At 44.7% G+C, this 26,508-nt stretch overlaps 1 protein-coding gene across 3 annotated transcripts in view; it reads left to right on the top strand.

Annotated features, from left to right (window-relative positions):
• The window catches only part of LOC311022303 (uncharacterized protein), a 101,741-nt gene that overhangs the window by 42,921 nt on the left and 32,312 nt on the right, over nt 1–26,508 (top strand). For 2 of the 3 annotated variants that reach the window (XM_084023475.1, XM_084023476.1), the window contains exons 3-6: nt 3,843–3,929; nt 18,509–18,625; nt 18,791–18,971; nt 19,380–19,487. In XM_084023475.1, the coding sequence (XP_083879601.1) occupies nt 3,843–3,929; nt 18,509–18,625; nt 18,791–18,965 (379 nt within the window). In that variant the 3' untranslated portion in view covers nt 18,966–18,971; nt 19,380–19,487. Of the gene's footprint in view, nt 1–3,842; nt 3,930–18,508; nt 18,626–18,790; nt 18,972–19,379; nt 19,488–24,015; nt 24,099–26,508 lie in introns of those variants that run through there. The other variant, XM_084023477.1, reaches the window with a different exon arrangement.

Raw genomic sequence — 26,508 nt, 5'->3', positions numbered from 1 at the left:
ATTCGTGCTGAGTGGTTTTATCCCCCCGAGCCGCCGTGGTGTCCGTCCTGCTGCGTTCCCCGATATTTACCTGGACGCTCAGCCTCATATTTACATCTTATAACAAAAGAATACGCTCTCCGTTTGCCACTTAATGTGTTGTGTGGAACGGCGTGAAGGGAGTTCCTCGTATCCTGCAGGTTCTCCTGAACACCTTCTCTCTCCTGTGTGTCGGGTGTCACTCTCCCAAACCGCTTATCTTTGGTGAACCGTCGACTTGAAGGGAACTTTTCAAAATAAACGTCTTCACAGGAAGTTCAGTTTAGGCAACAAAACCACTTAGTTAGGTTCAGGAAAATCTCGTGCTGGACATGAACAGCTGTCTCCTGGGTGAGAGTCCTGTGTTTGTTTGACTCCCGTCCCATACAGGTCTCATAGAGACCCCCAAAGAGTCTGCGTGGAGGGATTTGAGTTGTGATGGTATTTGTCGGCGTGCTGAACCAGCCTGTCGCCCCCCCCGGGGGTCAAATACTGACGCTTTGTATCGTCCCTCGACCTTTGACCTCCAACATGTCACCCTTCAGCGTCTGAGGCTCTCGTTAGAATGACACGCTCAGAGGAAATCCCACGGGATTGGAATGATTGTGGACCAGGTTTGTTCGTTGGAGACCAGCTTTAGATGGTTTGGTTGTGTTTTTTCCGCGTGAGTTACGTTGTTTATGTTGAGTTAAACTAAAACGTCATCCACGTGTTTGCATTGTGACGATTGAATCCTCCATCTTGGAGAAAAACACCTCAGAAGGAAAGAGGAGGCAGGAGAAACAGAGGTGTGTGTTTTAGTGAATGTACAGGATGCTTCGATCCACCTCACACAAACACACCTCCAGCTCCTCTTGGTAGACGTGGGGGGCCAAGTCTTGGACCCGGTCCAAGCCTTCAGGCAGCTCCCCCGGTCCCCTGATTCCCGGCCCCGTCCCACTGGCCCTCAACCCTCCCTCCTCCCTCCTCCCTCCTCCCTCCTCCAGCTTTATTATCCAGAAGAAACCACCAGATTTGCTTATTACTGATGGAATGTGCATATTTCAAAAACGCCGACACAAATAGGCTCCGACCTCGTAGCGCCAATGACCGAATCTGTGTTTTTCTTTGATGTGTTTTTTTTGCATTTCTACATGCCTTGAATGTGAAGCTCCTCCTTTGCATGTTTGCTATCCATAATTCATGTCATCTGCAATCTTAAAATGTGTAATCTGCCGGCGCCTCCGTTTGTAATCTTACAGTAGCCGCTCCGTATTCTGCAGATTAACATATTACTGCTCCCGTGTTGTTGTTCATTAGGATTTTAGCCGCCGTGAAAGCATCTCTTTGTAGGAAGTGAAGATACAACGTATGAAAAAAAAAAGTCTCCTTGACGGTCGACATGACGGGCATTCTAGTCACGTCCTCTTTTTTTTCTTTGCCTCCTGCATGGCATCAATCCATCATCTCATTGGTTGGCATGCCTGGCTCCTGCCATCATCACCATGGCAATGCGAGTGTCCTCCCGGTAGCCATCACCATGGCAATGGAAGTGTCCCCCCCCCCCCCCCCCCCAGCAACCATCAGCATGGGCCTGCATGTAAGCCTCTTAACCAGGATCACCATGGCGATGTGTGGCTCGCCGAAAAAAACGCCGGACCGCCGCAAAGAGAGAGTATGAGCTGTATCGTCTCTCTATCATCTACCCGTTCCTCTGTCATTGTCTTTCACATCTCGCTGCATCGCCGTGGAGGGTGGGGCGCCGCGATGCCCCCCACCCCCACCCTCCTGGTCTAAGTGGGTCCCGGCAGGAGGTTTAAATGCCACCGATGGAGCCGGGCGGTCCCTCGGCGGCCCCTCGGCGGCCCCTCGGCGGCCCCGTCTGCTTTGGGACATCATCTAGTGTCGATGTCCTGACGCACAATAGTGAAAGCTGACAAAAACCACAGGGGGGGGGGCATGCCACCGCTCTACCAAGGACATGGACGTATGACACACACACACACACACGGTGACACCCTCATAAACAAACACTACCTCCTCACACACACATATTCATACGGTGCACACATGCAAACACACACACACACACACACACACACATATTCATACGGTGCACACATGCAAACACACACACACACACACATATTCATACGGTGCACACATGCAAACACACACACACACACACACACACACATATTCATACGGTGCACACATGCAAACACACACACACACACACACACACACATATGCATACGGTGCACACATGCAAACACGCACACACACACGGTTAATTGTGCATATTCATGAGCACACATACAGGGTGTTCCGTTTCGCAACGCTGACTTTTATTGTTTCCCCGGTGTGTAAAGTGTACGTCTGTGCACCGATGCACACGGCAGAGTGTGTGTGTGTGTGTGTGTGTGTGATTGTGTGTGTGTGTGTGTGTGTGTGTGTGTGTGTGTGTGTTAGCTAAAGAGCCTGGTGGGTATCAAGAAGCATAGCTTTAAGGTATGATATGTTAATAAAATGTGTCAAGATGTCTGGAACCCTTTCTCTCTTTATAAACAAACTTGCAGCCTGAGCGCCGCTAATTAGCGAGCCCATCTGTTCAGTTTAGCAAAGTTGTTGAGATTTTACCACCGAAACTGTAAAAAAAAAAAAAAAAAAAGACAAGCTCACTTCGACGCGGCAGATGACAAGTGTTAGAAATCACCAAAACTCCCCCCCTCACAGTCTCTCTCGTTGACTCGTCTTATTCAATTACATGAAAAAATATGAGTTTGTTTAATTTGTGAATGAATGGAGTTTTTTTTTTTACATTGAAATCACACACACACACACACACACACACACACACACACACACACACACACACACACACACACACACACACACACACCAGCAGGACCACAGTGTTCGCTGAGGCTCAACATATGAACATTCCTCCCCAAACAGCAGCATCCAAACTGTGGCACTTTGCTGGGAGAACATGAATTGCTGTATTCTGCATGCTAAGCACTCTGCAGCTCGAAGCCTGTGATGTGTGTGTGTGTTTATGAGTGGGTTTCTGGTGTGTGTGTGTGTGTTGGAAGGGGTGGTGGTGGTGGTGGAGGTGCACAGGGGGGTCCATCTGCTCTCTTCTGCTCCTCTGCACTGATATAAGATTACGTTAATCTGGGTACTTGTCAGGACAGGTTAGTGAAAGCAGACGACCGGGTGGGACTCATGCTAAACAGGTTGGCTAGAAAACGGCTGGTTTTTTTTTGCCCTCAGACTTCGGCGGCGTGGGCTTTTTGGGGCAAACGGGGGCGGCGGATATAGCGAGCGAAGGGACCCCAAAAAAATGAGGAAGGTGGTTCAGGGGAAGTCTTTTATTGTGTGTTTGCATGCCCAACACAAACAGGGTCCTGTGGAAGTCCCTCGGTCTGACCCCCCCCCCCCATCTAGCATCACCTCCGTGGCGTTTACCCCCCCTCCCCTCCCTCTTCTCACCTCCTCAAACATTTTTATTCAATTAAATAGCCCTCCTAAAATGCCATCCTGCATCCTGTGCGCTCCTGTTTTCTCTGTAAGCACTTTAAGGCCGTAATGATTTTGTAACTTGTTATGCTAATTAGAGCGGGGAGAAGGATTTATTGCCCGTTTGCTTCGGGGAGGGGAAGAAAAAGAAAAAGAGAAGTTAGAGTAATTAATCCCGTTAACCAAAGGATAATTGGGTAAAAAAAAAAAGAAAAAAGAAAAGCCCCCGCCACTGGCACCGGCTGGGAGGAGTCGCCGTTAACCCTGTTTCCTGTGTTTTATTTCAAACTTAATGTTTCCTCTTGTTTAAACTTCCTCTTCAGGATTCCTGCTAATCCGCTCGCCTGCACCCCATTGGTGGACGGAGCGGGGGGAGGGGGGGGGGGGGATTCAATCAAACACCAGCACCAGTAAGGATTCGCTTTTCCTTCCCAGTTCAGCCTTTAGTGCTCTTTTTGTGCTTTTTTTAAACTTGTTTTTTAATCTGATTTTTTTTGTATTTTTGAGATTGTTTCTGTGCATTACAAATAATATGTATTATTATTATTATTATTAGCTATAATATTATCTAAGGAAATGTAAACTATTAAAGCTGTTAAAGTTTCTTATGTTCATTAATTAACAATGAAATGCTTCGACTTTATGACCTCATTAACTTTCTGTATTCCGTCTAACTGTTTTGCATTAACATGTTTTTATAGGAACAAACATTTTCCGGTTCTTACAGTGGAATTCCCATACACGTAACCCTATTTTCTTTTTTTTTTATTTTATGATCAGCTGCAATAACAGGCGGCGCTAACTCGTTCCATATACCCACAATCCCCCTCTCTCTGCGCCTCAGGAGGAACACTCATCTGTTTTTGTCAGACGCCGGCTCTGTATCAGTCATCCACTTTCAGGGAATTTACGGGGAACGAGACCTCCTTAAAGAGGAAAATAAAACTGTTTCTGTCGGAGAATCAAAGGTCCGCCGTGTTAGCCGGAGAACGGGATTCATATTCAAACGTGACCTTTGATGTGATGTTTCTGTGGAAGTCTCGTTTTTATAGCATTGAGGATGTTTTGTTCCTTTTATTACTTCTTCTTCTTCATTTTGTTTTTGAGCTGTAAAAACCAGGAACGCCGTCTGAAATTATGAAAACAACGATTCTCATTTGAGAATTCCACATTTGCCAGGTTGCCTCCGTTGCTAATTGCCGTTCTGACCGTTGCTCAGGTCCAGTTATTAGCCACATTAGGTCAGATTAAGGACGAAAGCAAGCCGGGTAATTAAGAGAGGATTTCATTAATGTGGCCCCAACTTAGATCAACCGTCACGAGGCTGTGTTTTTTTTCTCAATGTGAACTTGTAGCGCTGGCTGCCCCCCCCCCCTCCACCCCCCCATGCCGGGATGTCACTGTCGGCCATATCGGAGGCAAGGGCACGGCGGAGGAGAGGTTAGAGCTCTTGACGCGGTGAAACCCCCTCATTAATTACATGATTATTTTCTTGATTTGTTTTGCTCACATCCTCTCAGCCTCTTGTTTTCTTATTTATCTATTTTGTATGTGCTGACCCCTCCCCCTCCCTCCTTTACACCATATGGTTGCAGATCAAATAATGTCAAACATTTTGCCCTTGCAAGTTTTTTTCTCCCCCTTTTTGCAATTTGCAGTTTCCAAAATGTGAGACCTGTTGAAAGCTGGAGTGATAATGGGCAATGCTCTGCCCCCCGCCGGCTTTGTCCCGCCATATCTCCCTTCAATTAATGCTACAGCGGGAGTTTCATGTAATAACACTTGCACTTCTGAGCTGTCCGCACGGCAGAAGGGGGAGAGGGGGGAGATAGAGGGGGGAGAGGAGGGGAGAAACAATTAAAAGTGGTCTTGGGATGTCGTGGCGTTGTCGTCATCGTCGTGTGGGCCATGTGAGCGTTAGCGTAGCGGCTAAATGGAGCAGAGGGAGGGGGGGGGGGGGGGATGTGATTGGAGCGTTTCGGCGGGGAGAGCGCTTGTCTATCATTGTCGCCGAGGCCACAATCAAAAAAGCCCCTCGGTGCCAGCAGGGACGGCAGGATGTGTTGACAGCTGTAATTACCCATCGCCATGGTGATCACTTTTGGCCTGCCGTGGATGGCTGGCAGAGGCCCCTCCCTCCAGTCAGCCCCTTTAATCACATCGGGGGCCTGTCAGTTGTCAGGTAGACGTCGGACACTCGGTGTGTGTGTGTAGTGTGTTTTAATTAGGTGAGATTCTGGTTTTAAAATAGAAGAGGTTGAGGTTGCTGGTGTGTTTCCGGCGGGTCGTTTATAGGATGTTTTATTATTATTATTATTATTATTATTATTATTCCAGCTCACAGGAAGTCTCTTTGTGGTTATCTATAGCGTCTCTGAGTATAACAGCAAACACCGTCATTGTCTCGACGTCCCCCCTTTCTGTTTCTTTGTTTTTTCGTCCAACTTATACTTTATAAAGAGATGTGAACCTGAACACTGCATTTTTTTCTTATAATAATCAGATGCACGGCAGAGAAACACATGAAAGTGTCGTTACCACGGAAACAGTTTAATGTCAAGTTTAGGTTATTAGCTTTGGAAAGAACACCATGGTTTTGGATTGAAGTATAAATATGTATCGTATGTAAAATACGTGCCTCACAAACGTAATTTACATTTTCATTTAACGCATTTAGCAGACGCTTGGATCCGAAGTGACAAGACGACGATGCGTAGATATGTAGGAAGAAAGTGCAACAGTACATCGCTATCAGTAAGGGTTGCACAAGTTTCTTGAATCAAGTCATTTCACAACGACGCAACACTTTGGGACACGAACTCTGGTCTCCTGGTTGAAAGTCTCGTGTTCGTTTCTCACCGTTTATATGACGTCACTGTGTTGCTGGTTCGTGTGGATTTAATCTGCGTGTGTCCATGACGACAAAGGATGCCAATTGGCATGGAGACTTTCCGTTTCCATGCCGACGGGTCATTTCAACACGCTGTTAGCATGTCGGTGGTTATGTCGGGATATTTCTGAGAAAACAGGCTGAATCCTCTACGAGATTTCAGGATTATATATATATATTTCCAAATGTCTTGCCTTTTAAGACAAAACAGTAAGAAACAAACAAAAGACTTTCAACCAGGAGACCAGTGTTCATGTCGCCTATTTTACATACTTTACATACTTAATTTAAACCAAAACCATGTTTAATCTAAATCTCACTGAATGGTTTTGTTACCTAAATCTGACATTAACAGCGAGAAACAAACAAGACTTTCAAGAGGATACCAGAGTTCGTGTCCCAAAGTGTTGCCTTATTGTGAAATTTACACTCTTTCAAGCATTTTATATACTTTACATACTTAATTTAAACCAAAACCATGATGTTTATCCAAATCTAACTGAATGGTTTTGTTGCCTAAATCTGACGTTAAATTGTTTCTTTGGTAGCAACACTTTTTATGTGTATACATATATACATATATATATATATATATATATATATATACAGTATATATCTACAATATACAAGTACGTTAAGTGACAGACTCCCAGACTTCATAATACATACAAGCAGAAGGAGATAAATCTACATAATGTACATCATAGCCTGACCTTTAGCATCCTTCAGGACTTCCCCGGTCCTGGTTCAGGTCTCTGACGGCCTGCAGGCAGCAGCTCTTCGTCTCTCTGCGTTGACCTATGAGAAGCCAAAACAAGGGACTCAAACTACCGGCGCCTGTCACGCTCCCACGCCGTACGCCGAGGCCTTTTAATATCACGTATCCGGGCCCACAACGCCCACCTCTCCAGAACCAGAGCAGGTACATCCTGATAATGTCAGTGTGATAATTAGTGCCGGCGAGGCTTAGACCAGCAGCCCGCGGGGGGACGGCGGCCCCCGGTGTGGAGAGATGGCACGCAGCTGGATCATACTTAATTAACTAATTGAATATCTTTTTTTTTTTGTGTGTGCCAGTTAGCTGGAAATTAAAAAAACGTGGACAAACACGACACTCTGAATGGACATTATGAAATTAATTTGAAGAATGCTCTTTTCCCCGTCTGTTGATTTTATTCCATTTACAGTTAATTGACATTTTTTTGCTCATTTTTTCATCTGAGCCAGATTTAAAAAGGCTGTCGGGTGGTTTCGTGTTCTTAGATGTGTATTGAGTCTTCACAGTGTAAATGCGTGTGTGTGTGTGTGTCTGTGTGTGTGTGTGTGTGTGTGTGTGTGTGTGTGTGTGTGTGTATGTGTGTGTGTAAGTATGAGATAGCCAGAGTGGGTTTCTTGCTGTGAGGAGGGAGGAACGCGGCTTAAGAAGGTACAAAAATATCTCTCAAAAATAAAAAAGGAGGTCAAGCCCATCGTGGGTGACACTGGAACCCAGATTTATCTCAAATATCACCACATACACTAGCCTAGTTTATTTTTACCCTGTTTATATCATTTTTTAATCTACTTTTTAATATATTTCCAAGTGTTTTGAACCCAGAGTGACTCACGTCTTAATTCCCTGAAGGTCAGGTCATTAAAGACACATTAGGTAGTTTTCTGCACCTGTACGAGTAAAGGAATATCACACTTTTATCATCTGTATTAAAGAGAGAAGAATGCACTTTATCTTCCATTCCCAGAGTATTCAATTACATATTAATGACATGAAACACCATAAAAACAGACAATATTCTATCCTGGACTCTTTTGTTTTTATCAGCTTTGATAATGAATGACTTCTCCTTTAATCTGATGAGAACCTCAGCTGTAAGTCATTGTTAAATACAATGGATTTTTTTCTTCGTATGTATAATTGGTGCTCTCCTTATGCAGCGCTTCCCCTCATGAATCCCAATAAATCTATTTGAACTCATTGTACTGGAAATTTTAATAAGACATTAAAACCCTCAGGTTTTTTTTCTGTGAATGGCTTTTTTTTTTGGCAAAGAAGGAGAAGCCTACACCTTGTGTTTTTGAAATACCATCACACTTATGTGCTGATTAATTGTGTTTACAAACAACATATATATTAAACCACTGGAAGGTGGATGATGAATAAAAACACATTTCTATTTCATCATATGGTCATACTTCTTGCAGCTGCTATAGTCATTCTTTATCAATATATTTTAATTGATACGTAAACCATATTATTATTATTATTATTATTATTATTATTATTATTATTATTATTATTATTATTATTATTATTATTATTATTATAGGCAGAATCTCACAGCAGCTTCAGTCGTGTTAATACAGGAAACAGCGTGAGCTTCAGTGGCGGCGGGAGGAAGCCGCTCTCTCCGCTACATCCTGTTTGTTGTGCTGCCGCCGCCCCAGTCGCTCCTCATGCAGTAATAAACAAATAAAATGGGAGAAATTAATCCCTCCGGAGCCATTGTGGGCATTTCACGTCACCCGCCACCGAGCTCCCCAGCTGTTTTCTGTGTGTGTGTGTGTGTGTGAGCACATAAATTTAGGTGTGTGTGTGTGTGAGAGCTCAGGATACAAGGCCCATACTGAGAGGAGATGAGTAGAGTGTGTGTGTGTGTGTGTGTGTGTGTGTGTGTGTGTGTGAGACACATGGCTGAGCAGGGATACATGCACATCATCAATAAGGATAAAATCAGTGTTTTACCTCAGAAATACGTGATGTAAAGATGCATATTTATTATAAATAAATGTCTGCCCTTTTTAAAACCAGATTCATATTTTCTCTCCTCTGTAATAATAAGCTTCCGTTCCGTATTGATTTACAGTTTGACGTCAAACACAACCGCCTCAAATCTGTGTCTTTGGTGGCGAAAATGTGGGTAAACCTCCCCCCTCCCCCCTCTCCTCCCTCCAATCGATCGCCCAGTCGTATAATTTCAATAAAACAAAAAAATCATCATGAATTCATCTCGAGCCACTCGAGGAGCAAATTGAGGCGAAAAAAGAGAAAAAACCCCCAACAAACTGACTTCCCGCGGCGCCGGCGTTTCAGAAACGGTTTCTCGTCCCAAACCGGTGAAAGCAGAGCGGAGAGGAAACGTTCCCCCTCAGATCTCAACACACCGACACACAATAGGCGTTTTGTACGTGTGGGTCAGCACAACAAAGGGGCTTATGGCTTGTTGTTTCCTAATTAAGAATGTAAAAAGGGGGGATTAGGCTTCAAACAGCACCGTTTTTTTTTTTTTTTTGTAGTATACGGGTTACCTCTAATGGCGGCCCCATTCTCGTCCTCTGGCGTCCGTCCTCTCACCGTCTCCATCTCCTTCACATTTCCTTTCCCCGGTGGCCGAAGTAGCACAGAATGTATCACTGGACCCCCCCAAAGCTCCCCCCTCCCCTCCTTCTTTCTGTTTCTCTGAAATAAGCCTGTTTGATCCTCTGACTATGCAGGGCTTCATGTCTGGCCAGTGTTTTTGGATCAGCAGGTAGTCGCAGGCAAGCTGTTAGCGGGGTCATCATTCTTCCCTCTCACACAGATGGAGGACCTGCTGAACTCTGACAAAGGTCAGCGCTAAATTACATATTTCATGAATTCTTGCTTTAGTTCAGGCGGGAGGGAGGGAGGAGGGGAGGGGGGGATGATAATGAAACGCTGCAAGGAAAACAATTATCTGACATTTTCATTAATCACACCGCCGATGTTGTTTTCACTCCACATATTAAGACGTTTTAAGAGGGTTTTTTCTGTTAAAAAAAATTACATTTTCCTTTTTTTTCTTCCTTTCTTTGGTCTTCGGAGTTGAAAGGCGTCTGAAATGTTTGTTTTTTTGTTGGAGAGGAGGCGTTTTTTGGCTGGCGTCCAGCTCATTGTAGGCCAGTCTGGACCGGGTCTGCCACGCCGGTCCGACAACGCGCCATTCAACGCCTCAGAAAACATACATCGCCACGTCCGCCGTGGAAATCAGTGTGTTTTACTCCCTTATTGTGCATTCGTGTCTTTGATTTGTGTTTTAAACGTATCGGATAATCCGGCTGCCATCGGGTGTCTTCTCACCGGGGATCCCAAATGGTGCAGGAAGAACTGGAGTATATATCTGGCTTTCACACCAACGTGCAGACCAAAAACGCACACCTCCACGTGCATGCTCTCGTGCACGCTCTCGTGCACGCTCCCACACTTCACAGAGGCTGTGTGAGAGCCGGGCTGCAGAGCCTGAGGGCTGTTGTGTCTCTGATGTTGGTATTGTTTACTCTGTTGTCCCAGCGCATGTAGGAGATTGTTGCACACTTAGGCCTCACTCTGGCCTTGTATTATTCACTGTGACTGGTGTGGACAGCAGGTTACCGTCCAGGAGAGCTGAACGGCCGAGCAAAGAGCGAGGGGAGGGGGAGATCGAAGGAGACAGAACGAGATCATTGACTATACCTTTCCCCCCCCCTCCCTCCCTCCCTTATATTTGTTCACATACTGCTTTCCTCTCCTTCTCGGTCCGTCTTTGATCCCCTTCTCCTCAAACCTCTGCCCCCATGGGTCACCAGCTGTCAGACAGCCAGAGGAGGGTGCCGCCTCTCTTCTTATCCTCTCACTTTTTCTTTTTTTTGTTACCGTTTTGGGATACTCACTGGGCTTTTTTTTTTTTTTTTGCTCTCGGTGGAATCATTCGGGGACCCCAGGTAAGTGAACCGAAGCCACACAGATGTTAATCTCCCCCCTCGGCCCCCCCAACTTCTCTCGGTTTCTTTTTTTTTTTGCCCTAAGTCTCTGAAATCTCATTGAAGGTGGCAAAAGTGGGAGTTTAAGTCTCTTGATTGAGTTTGTGGTTTTAATGGGGGAGGGCTGGGGGTCCGGGGGAGAGGGGATGGAACTCGCGGCTGGGTGCGAGGGCCTCACTTTGGGCACGCAGGCAGGTGAGCCGGTCCTCACCTCGCCCCACTCTGCCTCCTCCTCCTGCAATCCGGTTATCTGTGTCTATTACAGGAAGGCTGGCTGACGGTTCGGGATAAACCCCTCCACTCCTCCAGACATGTTCTGGGGGGCCTCCCCCCCCTATCAGCTGGGGACAGGACCTTGAGCCCTGATGAGAAACCTGGTCCAGGGAAATTGAATTAGCTATTGTGTCTGGGACTTCATTGATTGCTATTAGAGTTGGCCTGGAGCTGCAAGGAGAGCTAAGCCTGTCTGAGTGGACCGCTGCGCTGGCTCTCTGGAGGGGAGGAAACTTAAGCCATATCAGATCCAAACACTCGTGGCGTCCATCAAAGCGTAATTAACAGAAATAAGAAAGTACGGAAATATCACAACCAGCGTCGGAGGAGCGGATCGTCCTGAGGAACGCTGGCGTTGGAAGTGCGATAACAATGAGAGTCAAAAGTCTATAAATGTGACAGGTCTTTTGGCCGCGGATGATGGATGGAGTCTGTGATGCCGACACTTCCTGTTTCTCCGGGCGCAGAGCTGCGGATGAAAGGGCCGCGGCGTGTTTTCAAACCGAGGAAGAACAATAGGTCAGAGGAAGAAAGAGGTTCCCCTGACCTGACCCCCCCTTTGTGGCCGAGGCGGGGCCTGATGGTTCTGACACCACTGATCTCTCCGGCTGACTCACACAAAGAAAGATGGGAGATACCTGTGGGCTTTGTGCTGCTGCTGCTGCTGCTGCTGCTGCTGCTGCTGCACCTGCCTCTGCCAGGACTCTCATTGCAGTTTCAGCTTATTGTGCATTTAATAAATACCTCATGAATATGCAGCATAAGTCGTCCCCTCCCCTCTGACATTATGAGAACTTGTGATACTGATTAACATTTTTCTTATTAGTATTGCCACCATATTGCACGTCTATTAAAATGCTGGATATATTTTCCCCCTAAAAGCAAATATATAATTAAAGAAACAACAAAGAATACAGATACTTCTTTATAGTACACACGACACTACGACCAAGTATGCGTTCAGTGCTTCCGCGTAAAGACACCATCCCTGTGGATGTTGTTAATATTACATTTATACAGATATTTAGTTAAAACATGGATAAATTCTTACCTTATATGGCAGCTGGATTCTGGTGATGTCACCACGCTATGATAAGTCGAGCGTGGTGAATTTCTATTCGTATTGGGATAATCATAAATATTGTCATGAGTGACTTTAAATAGCTGTCTATCATAGAAAAACTAGAGTCTGATTTAAAAAATACAGGATACAGAATACATGTTTAACTTTATTTATGCAGGGAGGCTTTATGATTTACGATCATCTTATTTAAGATGATTTGTTTCTGAATGATTCCAGTTTGTTAAAATACGACTTGAAGTGTTTAAATCGGATAATATTGTGAATTGCGAATTTTGGTCAGGATGATGGTGATGTGACATTTTCACTCCCAGGCACCATATCACACAAGAAATCCATCTAGTCAGACCAATCGGTTTGACCAATCGGCATCCTGTGAGGAGCGACTAGCAGCGAGGGGGCGGGGCTTCTGTGTGTTTGTTCTGAACTTCTAAAGAGGCGAGTGATGCTGCGTTTCTTCATTAAAGAAGTAGAAGGAAGAACGACACTGAAGGCGTCTCCGAATGGAAAAGAGTTTGATTGACAGCTGGTTCATCCACCAATCACCTGCCATGGATGTTTTTAAAAGCACCCGCCCCCTTTTCCAAAACAGGGGGCAGATGCTTCAATGTACCAAACAATCTGGTGGTTGAGGTTAAAGATAAATACAGCACTTTTGGCAAATTATCCAAACTGCAGAGACTATAATTATCTTATAACAATAGTAATGGTTTTAGCAAAGTTTTAACGTTTAAATTTGAATATGAAATAGAGTATTTGGGCAGAAGTTTCTGTTGACATTGGCTCCTTGATTGGCTGTGAAAATACGTCACCATTGGGAGCCGATATGAATTTAAGCCCAAATCCTCTGTCAAGGAAAAGTCCAACCTTTGTGGAGTCGCATACGAAGTGTTTCATATTACAACCACTTGTGTGCATTGACATGGTAATAGAGGGCATGACGAGACCTCGGCTAAAGCCCAGCGATCGTATATATAAACCCTTTGAAAAAGGTCCTCTGATCAGGGAGACGCAGTCACAGGTTTAACGGCGTCACGCCGAGCTCGCCGCGGATCCGCTCGGTGTTTGTGACGGCCACCTGTGCGAGTGTGTGTTTGCCTCGTGGACGACACCGCCACATGTCGCTTCCTTCAGGAAACCAGCAGAGATGATTGATGATGGCTTCATTGTTTGCTTCGCTCCCTCAATTCAGTCTTCTAGTCAAAGATGTACTTTTACAGTTTTAGTTTTTTATTCTTATAGTTTTGGAAATCCTTCCTGTCGGTTCATATTTGAAATGATAGGTTTTTATTGTGCTGTGAACAAGCTTTACATAAGCCCACTCCACACCATTGTGAAGCGGTGTCTGGCAGCGGTGAAGTGCCTCCGCAGATAAATGAAACAGGTTATGAAAAATGTTGAAAATATGCAGACTGGAGGCTGTTTTTTTGTTGTATTGGTAGTGAGACCATCAGCATACAGTGTAGCCTCTGCAAACAGATGACATGCAAATCTGCCAAGATTCCTTGTTAGTGCGTCTCCCATTTAAATGAAAATTCGAGGCGACCCTTGTATGCTCATTAGCATCCGTTTGCTTGCAACTGAGCCAAAAAAGGGACAATATTAACATCAAAATACTACATTTAATCTGTAAATGTCTAAAAAATATGAGAAGAAAAATGGTGTTTCTGTTTCTGAGCTCATTCATTGTGAGCGTACAAACCCAGACTTGCGGTTCTCCGGCGGCTAACCTCACTTCACCCTACGCCGTCGGCCCCCGGCTCTCCACCCTCCATAGGTGTGAGGGCCCGGATGCATCCCACATGGTGGCTCACACTGTGATCGCCTCCAGCTCTTCATATGAGGTATTCTATGCGTGTGCACGAGTCTGGCAGTGTGCATGTGTGCATGTAGCAGCCTCACTCTTTTTTTCAGGCGGTAGCTCTTTCATCCTCGGTGAGAGGGGGCTGCAGGGTCTCGCCCTCCGAGTCCCAGAGATGAAGTCTAGTGTTTATGTTGCGTTAGATTTCCACCCCACAGAGCAGGCCCTCCACTTCTACTCACATTAGAGAGGAGACGGGCATGACAGCTCCGTGGTTTACCTTCTTTATTCATCCCGTTCTACGAGCCGGAGGTGTTTAGAATAAACAGCCGCTGGAAGATTGTTATGGAAAGATAGTCCGGATCTGTTTAGAGGTTTTATAATACGTTAGTTTCACAAGAAACTAGCTGCATTAGGATAATATTATTGACTTGGCAGTGGTGTAAGGAAGCCATCTTGTAATTTTTTGCAACCAGTGAAGGAAGTGACCATATTTGGACTGTGGAGGAGCGACGGGTGGATCTGAGGAACACCTTACTAGATCTGGATCCATCCAACGAAGTTAGCTTCTATAATTCAAGGTCAACTTTACAGCTAGGTTTATTGTCATCTTAGTAGCTAACTGCAGTGGTAGTGACCTGTCAATCAGCAGGTAAGCCCCGCCCCCTAAAGCAGACCTCGGGGAGCTGCCGATCCCAGCTGACATAGGGCAAAGTTCACCTGGGCAGGGGTTACCTGGACAGGGTTCACCTGGACAGGGTTCACCTGGGCAGATCGCCAGACTATCACAGACATATAGAGACAGACAACCAGTCACACTCACATTCACACCTATGGGACAGTCTTTGGACTGTGGAAGGATCCCCATCCCGGACTAGAACCCGGCCTGCTCTTGCTGTGAGGCAGCGTTGCTAACCCAGACAAACCCTATAATATACAAAAGGTTTTCAATAAAAATAAATCAACATAAAATACAGTAATTTAATTTAAGTTACATCAAACATTCATAAAAGATGACTTTTTTGTTGACAGACCCTGTTGATACCAACCTCGCCAAAAATGTCCTAATAATCCTTAAAATGTTCATTATGAACGGAACATTAAGTCTCATATTGAACTAAATGTAACTAAAGATGTGTGTCCTCATACTTCGTTAATAGTGGAACAAAAACAGTTTAACACAAACGCACATTCATGCTTTCATTCAGATCCATTCACATTCCCAGACACACACACAGACACACACACACACACACGAAGAGAGTGGCGGGTCGGCCCGAGCTGACCTCTAGTGTGTGTGTAGATTTATTCTAATCAGTACTCTGCTTCTGACAGGTTAACTGCCGCCCTCTGACCCGCCGGGCTCTCCGGGTGTCATCGTCCTTGTGTTCCCTGTCCGCTTTTATCGGCCGCAAAAAGAAAATGTAAATTAAACGCAGCATAAAATAGATGATGGGAGCTTGTTCCTCTCATCCTTTTTTTTTAATTCACCCCGTCTTATCCCCCCCTCCTCTTTTTTTAACAGCTGCATGCTCAAAATGTAATGGAGGAAGAAATTCTTGCTTTTCGTTCTCGTTTTCATCTCAAACATTAACAGCTGGGATCATAAAAACAGCGGTGGGGTCGAGTTTCCTGAAGCCTGACGGGTGAAGAGTTATAGTTTGGCAAAGTGTTGCTACAAATAGATTATGATGTAAAAATCACACCGGAGAATAATAGAAAAACACCTTTGTTTAGTTTATTAGTTCAGTAAATTAGGATCCAATTAGCTGAACTCACGATGAATGATTATGAAAGTATAATAACCAGGTTACATGGCAGAACCCCCGTCCTCACATTACCTTACATAACAAAAACACAACGAGCATGCCAGGAGAATCATTTCATCCTGGCAGTTAATTGCCTTAAATACTCATTTAAAGCCTTCAGTGAACGTGTTTTAATAAAGTGATTTCATAAAGAGTTCCCTCGTGTTGCAGCTCTTAGACGACAGTAGATTAGAGCAGATTTCTCCTCTGTGATAAGAGATACATCCTCAACTGGTCTGTGTTGTCAGATAATAAAATACTGTGGTTTCTTGGAAGATCACTGTAATCTGTTCAGGAAATGAGGTGGTGGCGACCTGTCAATCACGAGGTAGCCACGCCCCTAAAACACGCCCTACTTTATCGTCTATTTTTCTTAAATGCCTGCACTTCACATCCTCGAATCATCTACATACGTTACCACTTGCTTTGTTGTTTTTTCTAATACTGATAGAGGATCATTTGTGAATACAGAATATAGCAGAGGTCCCGAGTAGCTACCCTGAGGAACACCACATTGTGCCTGTTTGCTATCAGAAAAGTGAAGTGAACTATGACTTCTTGACTGGTTGTACCTAGCTCCTCCCTCTTGTGTCACTTGCGGTACAAATAAACAAACAAATACAAATGTCGACCTCGAGGCTTTGAAGCTCTGGTCCTCAAACTAATGGGCGTCGTCATGGCGACTTTGTCCACTTCTTCTGTATGGTCTATGAATACCACACGTTTGTTCCTCTGGTTGGTGACGTCAATGTGAGTCAAGTTCTTTTCCTAGTAGTACAGTTATCAATTAAGGGCATCAATATTCACATAATTAACTACACTGTTACCATCAGCGGCCTGTAGCCGATGTCGGCTAATATCGGCTTCATGCTATTATCCACGGAGCCTCTATTTCATTCAACATCATGTAACAACAAGGTCTGGAATATGAATGATCGTAAATAGCAACTCCTCCATGTTTATTCCTTTCTCTTCTGAACAACTTAAGATATACTATATATATATATATATATATATATATATATATATTTTGACTGTCCCGGCACGAGACAACTTTGTTTGTGTGTGTTTTGCACTAATTATGAGCCTGAAGGTTCGATTCCTCTGCCTCTCTCTTTGTGAGCGACCGGCATTGCTAGTTTTGGGGACGGTGGCGGCGTCACATCTGTCTCTTCACAGGCGGCGGCGGCGGTGGCGGCGAGGGCAGTCATATTAGATAGCGTTGTTATGCCTCCATCAGAGCGATTTTCCAGAAATGCCTCTAAAAGCCCTCGCACACTTCATCAGTATTATTGTAATTCTTTAGCTCTAGGTTATTTGGCAGCTGCTGTGCCCCACTGGCAAATCCCATTCGTGATGCCGTCCCCCTTTTTTTCACCGCAGCCGGGGATCCATTGATTTTTTTCTTCCCTTCCCTTCTCCCTCCTTTCTAGCCTCACCTAATTCATTTCGGATTGCTCGATATGAAACATTTTAATTCCTGCTCGGACGAGAGTCCAGAATTTGACCCCCTTTTCTTCCTCTTTATGCATTTAACGTCTCTTTATTCTGCAAATGTCTTTATATTTTCAAGATTTTAGCTTGTTTATTGATTTAAACTTCACAAGCAGGGAAACATATAATTAAGTCTTACTTGATCGGAGCATCCATCTTTTTTTTTTTTGCATTTGTGGAAAGTTATCATGGGCCAGATTTCAGCCTTCGTTGAAGTATTCAAATCCAATTCACTAAATATATGTATATTTTCTTTTTGGTTGGCGTTGCATGTGTTTAAATGTGTGCATATGTGCAGGTGTGTAATCAGCAGTATTCCTGCTATGATTGGCCATGGATGTGCCATTATAGAAGCTATGTGCAGTCTGATGGAACCTATTGATGTTGGAGTACACAGGCCCTACTTAATTAGTCCATCACACCCACTGCTTTGGTCTCTATAGGATCCCTGTAAGTGCTTCTCCTTTGCATATGTGCAATTTCATAGACCAGCTTTTCTGTTTTTTTATTTTAAAAATGACTGGAAGACAAACAAACGTTAAAGCGGACGTCACTCGGCTGCCGGGCCGAGTCTCTCTCTCCTCTCCTCGAACGCCCGGGAGGTTTTCGTCACGTGTGTGTGTGTGTGTGTGTGTGTGTGTGTGTTTGTGTGTGTTTGTGTGTCGGACAAAAATTTGTGCCACTCTGCGTTTTGCACACCAATCTGGGGCGCCTTGCACTCGCCGCGGCAGACATTTTGGACTGTGTCATTGATTTGGAATCGAGCTCTTGCACTCCTTGTCCTTCACTTAGTGTTGAAATCAATGATGCCTGCTTTCTGACCGTGCATTAAACCCCCCCTCCTCCCCCCTCCATGGGACTTTGACTTGTGCTTTTAATCTGCTCTGTAGGCCGGCGTCTTCTCCTTCACCGCCGGACTTGGAAACGTGCCAACCAATGAATATGCAGATGTTCCACCGCCGCTGTAATATTGAACATTACCGAAAACACCCGAGAGAGACAGACAGGTGAATACGGAGGTGGAGGAAGAGACTAAAATCTCTCTTTCGGTTGTCTATTCATTGACTTTTCTGAGTGTGTGTGTGTGTGTGTGTGTGTGTGTGTGTGTTTTTACTATATGCTTGTATATTGAAGCTCAAGTAATTGCCTCCTCCGTAACTGTCCCCCTGCAGGACGACCTCTGACCCCTTGCATTCCTGCACAAGCTCTGGGCCTTTCTCTGGACAACCACCTGGAGAGGGACCGGACCCCAGACCGGCCCCAGGACCGGACCCCAGACCGGCCCCCAGACAGAACCTCCATCTACTCTCCAACAGCATCCGTCAGTCAGGAGCCGACTGGAAGTGACCTGAGGTCATGTTACGTTGACATGGGACGGAAAAACTAATGAACACATATTTGGAGTGTCACGATATACCAATATTTAAAATAGTTATATTAATAATACATAATACTTGAAAAGGGACACAAATCAACATTCAAACAAATGTAAATGTACACAAGTTAGGCTACTTTCATCCCCTGATGTTATTATAGGCATCCTAGAATAATAAAAACAAAAGATAATAATAATGTGTCCAATAGTTAAGAACATAGATACATATAAAAGCATATTTGATACAGTTAAACAACACGAGTGGACAATCCAGTGACAGTCGTGTTAAACGTGAATGAAAACAGCAATTAAATAAATAATAAGACACCTGACCGGAGGCTTCATATCTTTGGTACCGTTATGTTTGCATTGTTGTATGTTTACAGACAGGAGACGTGTCATGTGACTTGCCATTCCAGGATGGAGCCATGTGACGACCATGTGACCTGGGTCCGGTTTTATTGGAACCCCGGAGTGAAAGATGTCTTTTCAAGGTGAGTGTTTATCTACCAATCCACTAAAACTGCTGTTTCTTCAACGTGAGGAGAGTAAGACAACCATGTCTGTCTGGAATGAAACAAAAAAAGATTCTGCTTGAATTCTGATCATTATCCAGGAGAACATTCAGTCATTCTTATTTTCATCCTGACGATGAATGATGTTTACTTAGCCTTCATCTAATATGTAATAACGTTCTTCGGTGTACCTCCAGTGGTTGAAGCGGTGAGCACAAAGTTTGTTTTGCTCTGCGATGGTTCAGTCCGTGGTCGTTGAGGTCAGTCAGCAGCGAGGAAGCCCATCTAAAGAGGCCGCGCTTTATTGTGAAAGGAAGCCATTATGTCCAACGCGGTACGGGGAGAAGGTGACAATGGGTGGAGGAAGAAGCGAGGACGGGAGAAATAGAGCAGTTAGACGGCCAGGTGGATGCAGACGGAGCAGGGAAGGAACAAATAATGGAGGGGGGGGGGGGGGGGGGTAACTCATACATGGGCCCTCCCCCGCGGCGCCGGGTTGAATAGAGCGATGACGATGTCAAAGGAAAGGAGAGGCCGACTCTCGCTACTTTGTCGCCATGCCGCCACACGACAATAGCACATCCCCTGTTGGCAACTAGGTAAATATTGTGGATGTGGTCAAGAGGGGGGGGGGGGGTTAGAGGTGTTTACGCCGGACCTGTAGGTTTAAGTGAAAATCGATGGTGGCGAGCTGTTGAGGTGTGTGTGTGTGTGTGTGTGTTTGTGTGTGTGTTTGTGGTAATGGCAGGCTATCATAATCACAGGACACTTGGAGAGGTCGTCTAAGTGAGGCTCTCTCTCCTCCTATATAAGAAGATACACACAAACAGTGGCGTCCATGTGCAGCCCCCCCCCCCCCCCCCCCCCCCCCCCCCACTAAAAAAAATATATATATAGAGAGAGATTTTTATCTGTGTTGTATACGACGCCGTATTAGGACCACTGTAAAAAAAACAACAACAAAAAAACACAGAGCCGAGAGAGGGGGCCATATTCTGTGAAAAAATTGCAATTTTATGAGAAAAAGTTGCTAATTTATGAGTTTATATATATATATATAAGAAAAAAATAACTCACTTGCCGTGTATGAAGCCTGGGTGTATTATATTCTATATTCCTCTGTTTGAATTATTGTGCTTTTTCAAATTAATAACGTAAGTGTTTTGTAGATCCACGTTTATGTTTGTAATGAATCATCCCAACGTGTGACGACGCCTCGTTAAGGTCCTTAGGGTGATGATGGTGATGCTTATTGTTGGATTTATTCATATGAGGCCATGTTATCATCTTATGGGTGTTTATTGATCGGGGCGGTTGGGCTAAGATGCTAGCGGTAGCTTTCACTTGTTGTCATAGCAACGGTAAACATCCTGTGTTAGCGGGAAACAAACAATGTTTAATTTGATACATTGTATCGTATAGCTATTGGCTATTTTGTATGACCTACAATACACCGTCATACGATGCAGTTGATTCCGAACATTATTGTTTTAAAATCCATCCGCCACCATTTTTTATGATTTGATTTCTCTTAAAACGAGGAAACACAAAATCTGATTAATGAAAAAAAAAAAAAAAATCCAGAAAATCCCCTTCTTTTTTTGAGGCGGCTCCTCTTCTTCACTCCCTTCATCGCCCAAGCAGAACCGCTATCGCTCACTCACTCGGTAATGAGACCGCGAGCAGAGGGGCAAGACGGGGCCCTTTGGGCGAAACACACACACACACACACACACACCTACACACACACACACACACACACACACACACACACAGACACACACCTACACACACACACACACACACACACCTCAGAGGGGTTAATAATAAGCTCAAAACGTCGGGTTAAGACCGAAAGCACGGTGCTCCGCCTCATTTTCGTTTTTTTTTTTTTTCTGCTCGCCATCCTAAATCTAATTCCGTGTTCTCGAAGGCGGAGCGGTTTAACCGCCGCCGCCGCCACGACTCGACGTTGGTGTCATCCAAGAGAAATCCAAGCGTATGATTATAGGCCTCGGTAGGTTTAGGGTGAGGCCGAGAGGGAGACTGTGGGTGGGATAGGCAGGTTGGTTTCAGGGGGGAGACTTTCTAATAGGCATTCAGTTGGCGAGATCCCCCCCCCAAACCCCCCTTTTATTACACACACACACACACACACACACACACACACACACACACACACACACACACACTAGTCCTACACTGTTATTGCTCTTTCTCTCACTCATTTGGCGATCTCATGGAGCGAGCCTTTTTCCATGGAGGACAATAGCAGTGGAAATGGATTATGATTATAAAGGATAGGTGGAGGGTTGGCGGCGCACCTTCACTGTGCAGCATTCATATGGCAAAGCCTAACCCCCCCCCCCCTCCCCCAGGAGGCCCTCTGTCCTTTCTGCCTAAACTTGCCTGATCAGCTGACCCGTCGTGGTGATTTTTATTCCTCCGCTGTGCCACCGTACACGTTATCCTCCGCTCCATTCAAAGCCCAACCTTTGAAAATCTCCTCTGGCTTTTTTTTTTTTATTCTCTCATGAGGGGAACTCAAGTGTGAAGGCTTGATATGGTCAAATAATCAGCATTAACTTTGGATCACAAAAGCAATACCTTTCTTTTTTCCTCTCTCTTCTCTCCCCCCATCAAATAATTAGTTGCACATTTTTAGATATTTGATAGCGGGTTTGGACCATTAATAATTCATGCTCACTAAATTCATAAAACATCATCGAGTCCCCAGCAAGTAACATTTGATATTACATCTGAGGCCTCAGAGCAGAGATGTTTGCCAGAATCCCATCAAATGAAATTTCTAAAAATACTGACTAGCATGTTTCTCCCTCAAAGAGCTCTCAGTGGTCCTTTAAGAACGACTGGAGGAGGAGGAGGAGGAGGAGGAGGAGCAGGAGGAGAGAATTCCCCTGCTATCTATTTTCTTTGGCACCACGGCTCTTTTTCTGAACGTCTTCCATTTGATTCCCTCTCTGTCTCCCCCCCCCCCCCCCCCCTCCCTTCTCACGATGTCAATTTAATTCAATCTAAAGGATTTTAAAGCATCTTTTTAATGTCTGTTGAAAAAGGCACTTGTAACACATGAAATTTACTCTCACCTTTCTGCTGGGATTTTGAGGAGGGGGGGAGGGAGGGAGGGAGGGAGGGAGGGAGATAAAGATCAATTATTTCGGCAAATCTGAAGTTTCATTAAAATCACTTTTCTCTCTCTCCCTCTCTCTGTGTCTCTCTCTCTGTGTCCTCGTCGTTTCAAGTGGGCCATCTGTCTAAACATCTCTCAGGGTTCTTTTCCCTTTTTTTCTGATCATTTCCTTCGCCTTATTCATGAACCCTAGGAGTCCAGCTTTGTAGTATAGTGTTGGAGCTGGAGCAGCCTACCCCCACTGAATACAGCTCTGGGCCTGCACAAGCCTCACCCTCCCTCCGCCCCTCCCGCACACACCCAAACTCCCCCAAAATAGCCTCCCCTCCCCGTCACCTCCCTCCACCTTCTTCCCCACGAGGACCTGCAGAATCTCTGAACTTGCTCCACAGAAAAGGACCCGCCCTTATTGAGATCGCTTCTCCTCACCCTCCTGTCTCTCCCGCTCTTCCCCTCCTCAAACCCATTCACTGTTTGAGACCCCCCGCCTCGTCCACCGGCCTCCCCCCCCCCCCTGCCTCTCCTCCTTATTGCGGATTTGTATGCAGGCTGTGACCTGGGTGGCTACAAAGCACCGCACATTATTCTTGATCATTCCTCTGCCCCCCCGCCACGCCAGTTATGAGGAAAGATCCCTTAATGATGCTCCGACTATTAACAGTGTTTTATGTCCAAATGTCTCCCCCTCGTCCTCCCGACCAAACCGGTCAAATATAGACACAAGAAAACCCCACCAGATTTTTTGGGGTAAAAAAAAAAAGAAACACACATGAGCCTGTTTGATTATGGCGATAATTGCCACGTTGAAAGTGCACACACTCGGATGACAGAAGTGCTGGAAATGTGTGACTGTGCCGGATTTTACTAGCAGCCGGCACTCGCTGCTAAGCTCTGGGTATTTCCTGTCAAAGTTGGTAGTTTAAAAATTTGCTCAAATCCCTCAAGAACATGCAATGTTTTTGACCTATTTGAGTTTTACGCTTTAAAACTAATTTCTAAAATTCTAACCTCGGAGTTAAATTGTCGCACAAAGTCTTAACAAACTCTTTTATACTGAAAATGACTTTTTTTGTGGAATATAAGCATGTCGGTGTAATGTAATTAATGGAAAGGGCAGACCATCTAAGGATGTTTTGTTCAAGTAAAAGGCAAAAAAATAAGAATTATATTCTTCTTTCTGCTCGTTTTCCAATCATGAAATGCATTCATTTGACAGATGTGGACTTGTGTGTCAACTTTATATTGTAATGTGCAAAAATAATAATAAGCATGTTGTACTACATAAATCTATGTGCGTGTAGAGTGAGATTAGTCTTGATCGTGGATCTTGTCACAGCGCCAGTATTGTGTCTGCAGCCGGTCCCGTCCAGGCCCCCGCGTCTCCCATCCCGTCCCAGCCTCATCCCTCTGTCTGTGGGAAGACAAGTCACAGCGCCGGCCTGGCTCCCAGCCAGTGTGGAAGCTCTGGTTTAAATCCCTCTGCCAAGTCTGGATTACGCTGAGATGTTAATCATTGGTGAGAATATAACAAAAAACAACCTTCTATCATATATTTTGTAGTTTACCAAACTGGACTGGACATCTCTGCACACGCAGAGCTACAGTAAGAAAAAAGGACATGTCACGAGAGTTTGCAACGCTGCTCTGGGTGGAGTTTTATAAATCCCACTCTCTTTTGTTGCTTCATTGTTGCAGCTTATTGTGTCATAAGTAATTCTAGCTGACTTCAAAGGAGGTCGGGGCGCAACTGTTGGATTGTGGGAAGCGCTGAGAATGTCGGAACAACACAAAAACGACCCTCTGTCAGATGGGAACGTTATGTGAAGACGGTTTTCGTCCCCCCCCTCCCCTCGTTGTCTTCCCTCGGATTGATACGTGACCTAAATTTGTGGCAAATAAACAGAAAAACGTGGAAACCCGATGCTGAACCTGACCTCCTCCGTTGTGCGTGAAGGTTCACATTTAATGGGTTTTTAGTGGAGGTGAGTAGGAGCCGCCGGAGTAAACGGAGAAAAATAGATCATATTTCTGCTGTTTTTTCTTCTTCTAATAAACAAAAAGCAATATATCAGAATTAGACACAATCACGGCTTTTTCAATATTGGGCTAAGTTGATTAGTGTGAGATGTGTGTAGGAGACACGACGCCTGCAAACATCTCACTGAGGGAGTACGTATGTTTACGTTCAGGCTCCTATAGTCAAGCATTCAAATTACAGAACCATGAATTTTTTTTAGTTTACTAATTTTCTCTCAACTGGTTTAGGTTAATCTGGATTTTTTTTAAATATCATGTCATGATAATCGCGGACAAAGTGATCGTGATTTACGATATTATCCCGATAATCATCAAAATGTGCTTAAAACTCTTAAAATGGCTCTTAAACATCCTGGAATGACGCTATAGTCAACTTTTTCATGTCTGGTGACGTTATTTAGGAATTCCCCGCTAATGGAAATTACCCACGATAAACTTATTATGATCTTTCATCACGATTTACGACCGATATCTTACTTCACCTTACGGCCATGATGCTACGACGGTGTCTTAGGGCCACTGTATGAAAAAAACTGAGTGGGGGGCAATATTCAGAGGAAAAAAGTGGCAATTCTGCAAGTTTATGAACTTGTTTATGATGCTAACAACCAGCATCTTAGGGGGATGATGTTGATGGTTATTGTTAGTTTTATTTATATGAGGCCAAATATGTCATCTTATGGGTGTTTATTGATCGGGGACGGTTGGGCTAAGATGCTAGCGGTAGCTTTCACTTCATAGCAACGGCAAACATCCGATGTTAACTTGTTTTAGAAATGTTTAGAAACTCGCAAATTTGCCACTTCTTCCTGTCTCTGTTTCTTTGTTTTATTCCCCTACAGTGGCCCTGATCCGCCGTCGTACAAACCTGTTGATAAATGCAGGAGTCAAAACAATGTGGTTTCTGTAGATTGGAACGCTCACAGCGGCGTAATGTCGAGAACGCCGTTCGGTGGCGTTGCAGCCGTGAATCTCGCCGTAACACGGGGAAGTTACACCTGCACGCACGCAGCTGTCAAAACTTCCTGCTGATGCCACATAAGGTTCTGTCACAATGTTGTTGCTGCAGAATTAGCACACACACACATACACACACGCACACACACACACACAACTTTTCGCACATCTGTGAGCTCCCATTAAGCCTCCTTCCTATAGATCTCTGTTTCATGACATCATTTTATCACTTATTTATGTGTAACTGAACTAAACCTTTGGATGTTTTGGTTGTCGGGTTTAGTTTTTTTTCACGTGAGAAACTTTGAGCTCGATGACGGCGTTGTCGCTCCCACATCTTAATGAACTCATCAGTCAATAACAGTCAATGACAGCCGTTCCCCCCGTTATCAGTATTCACGCGGGAAATCGTCAGCTTTCTAATTAAGTGGATCAGAATTAATCAAGCAGCCGTTCGCCGCCGCCGCCGCTGTGTGTGTGTGTGTGTGTGTGTGTGTGTGTGTGTGTGTGTGTGTGTGTGTGTGTGTGTGTGTGCGTGTGTGTGTGCCAGAGGAGGAAGCAGTTATCACTCACACACACTCACACGCGAGCTCACACGTAATTAAAGCACATATAGATATTCAACCTTGCGAATGCATCTATTTTATACATCTCATTATAAAATTCATTAAAACTTTGTTAATTAATAAAAGGTGTAGTTTCACATTTTAATTTTCCTTCCACGAGTACATCCAGCCTGACTTAAAGCTGCTCATTTGAAGCCGGGTGGACTCTTCCTCTCCCCGTCTTCACCTGTTTAGTGACTGAATGTAACTTTGTCTCAAACTGTTTGGCATTTAAACTCTGCTCTTGTTG

This window comes from Eutrigla gurnardus (assembly GCF_963514095.1).
Source record: "Eutrigla gurnardus genome assembly, chromosome: 12".
NCBI lineage: Eukaryota > Metazoa > Chordata > Actinopteri > Perciformes > Triglidae > Eutrigla > Eutrigla gurnardus.
This window is presented reverse-complemented; position numbering and strand designations above follow the sequence as displayed.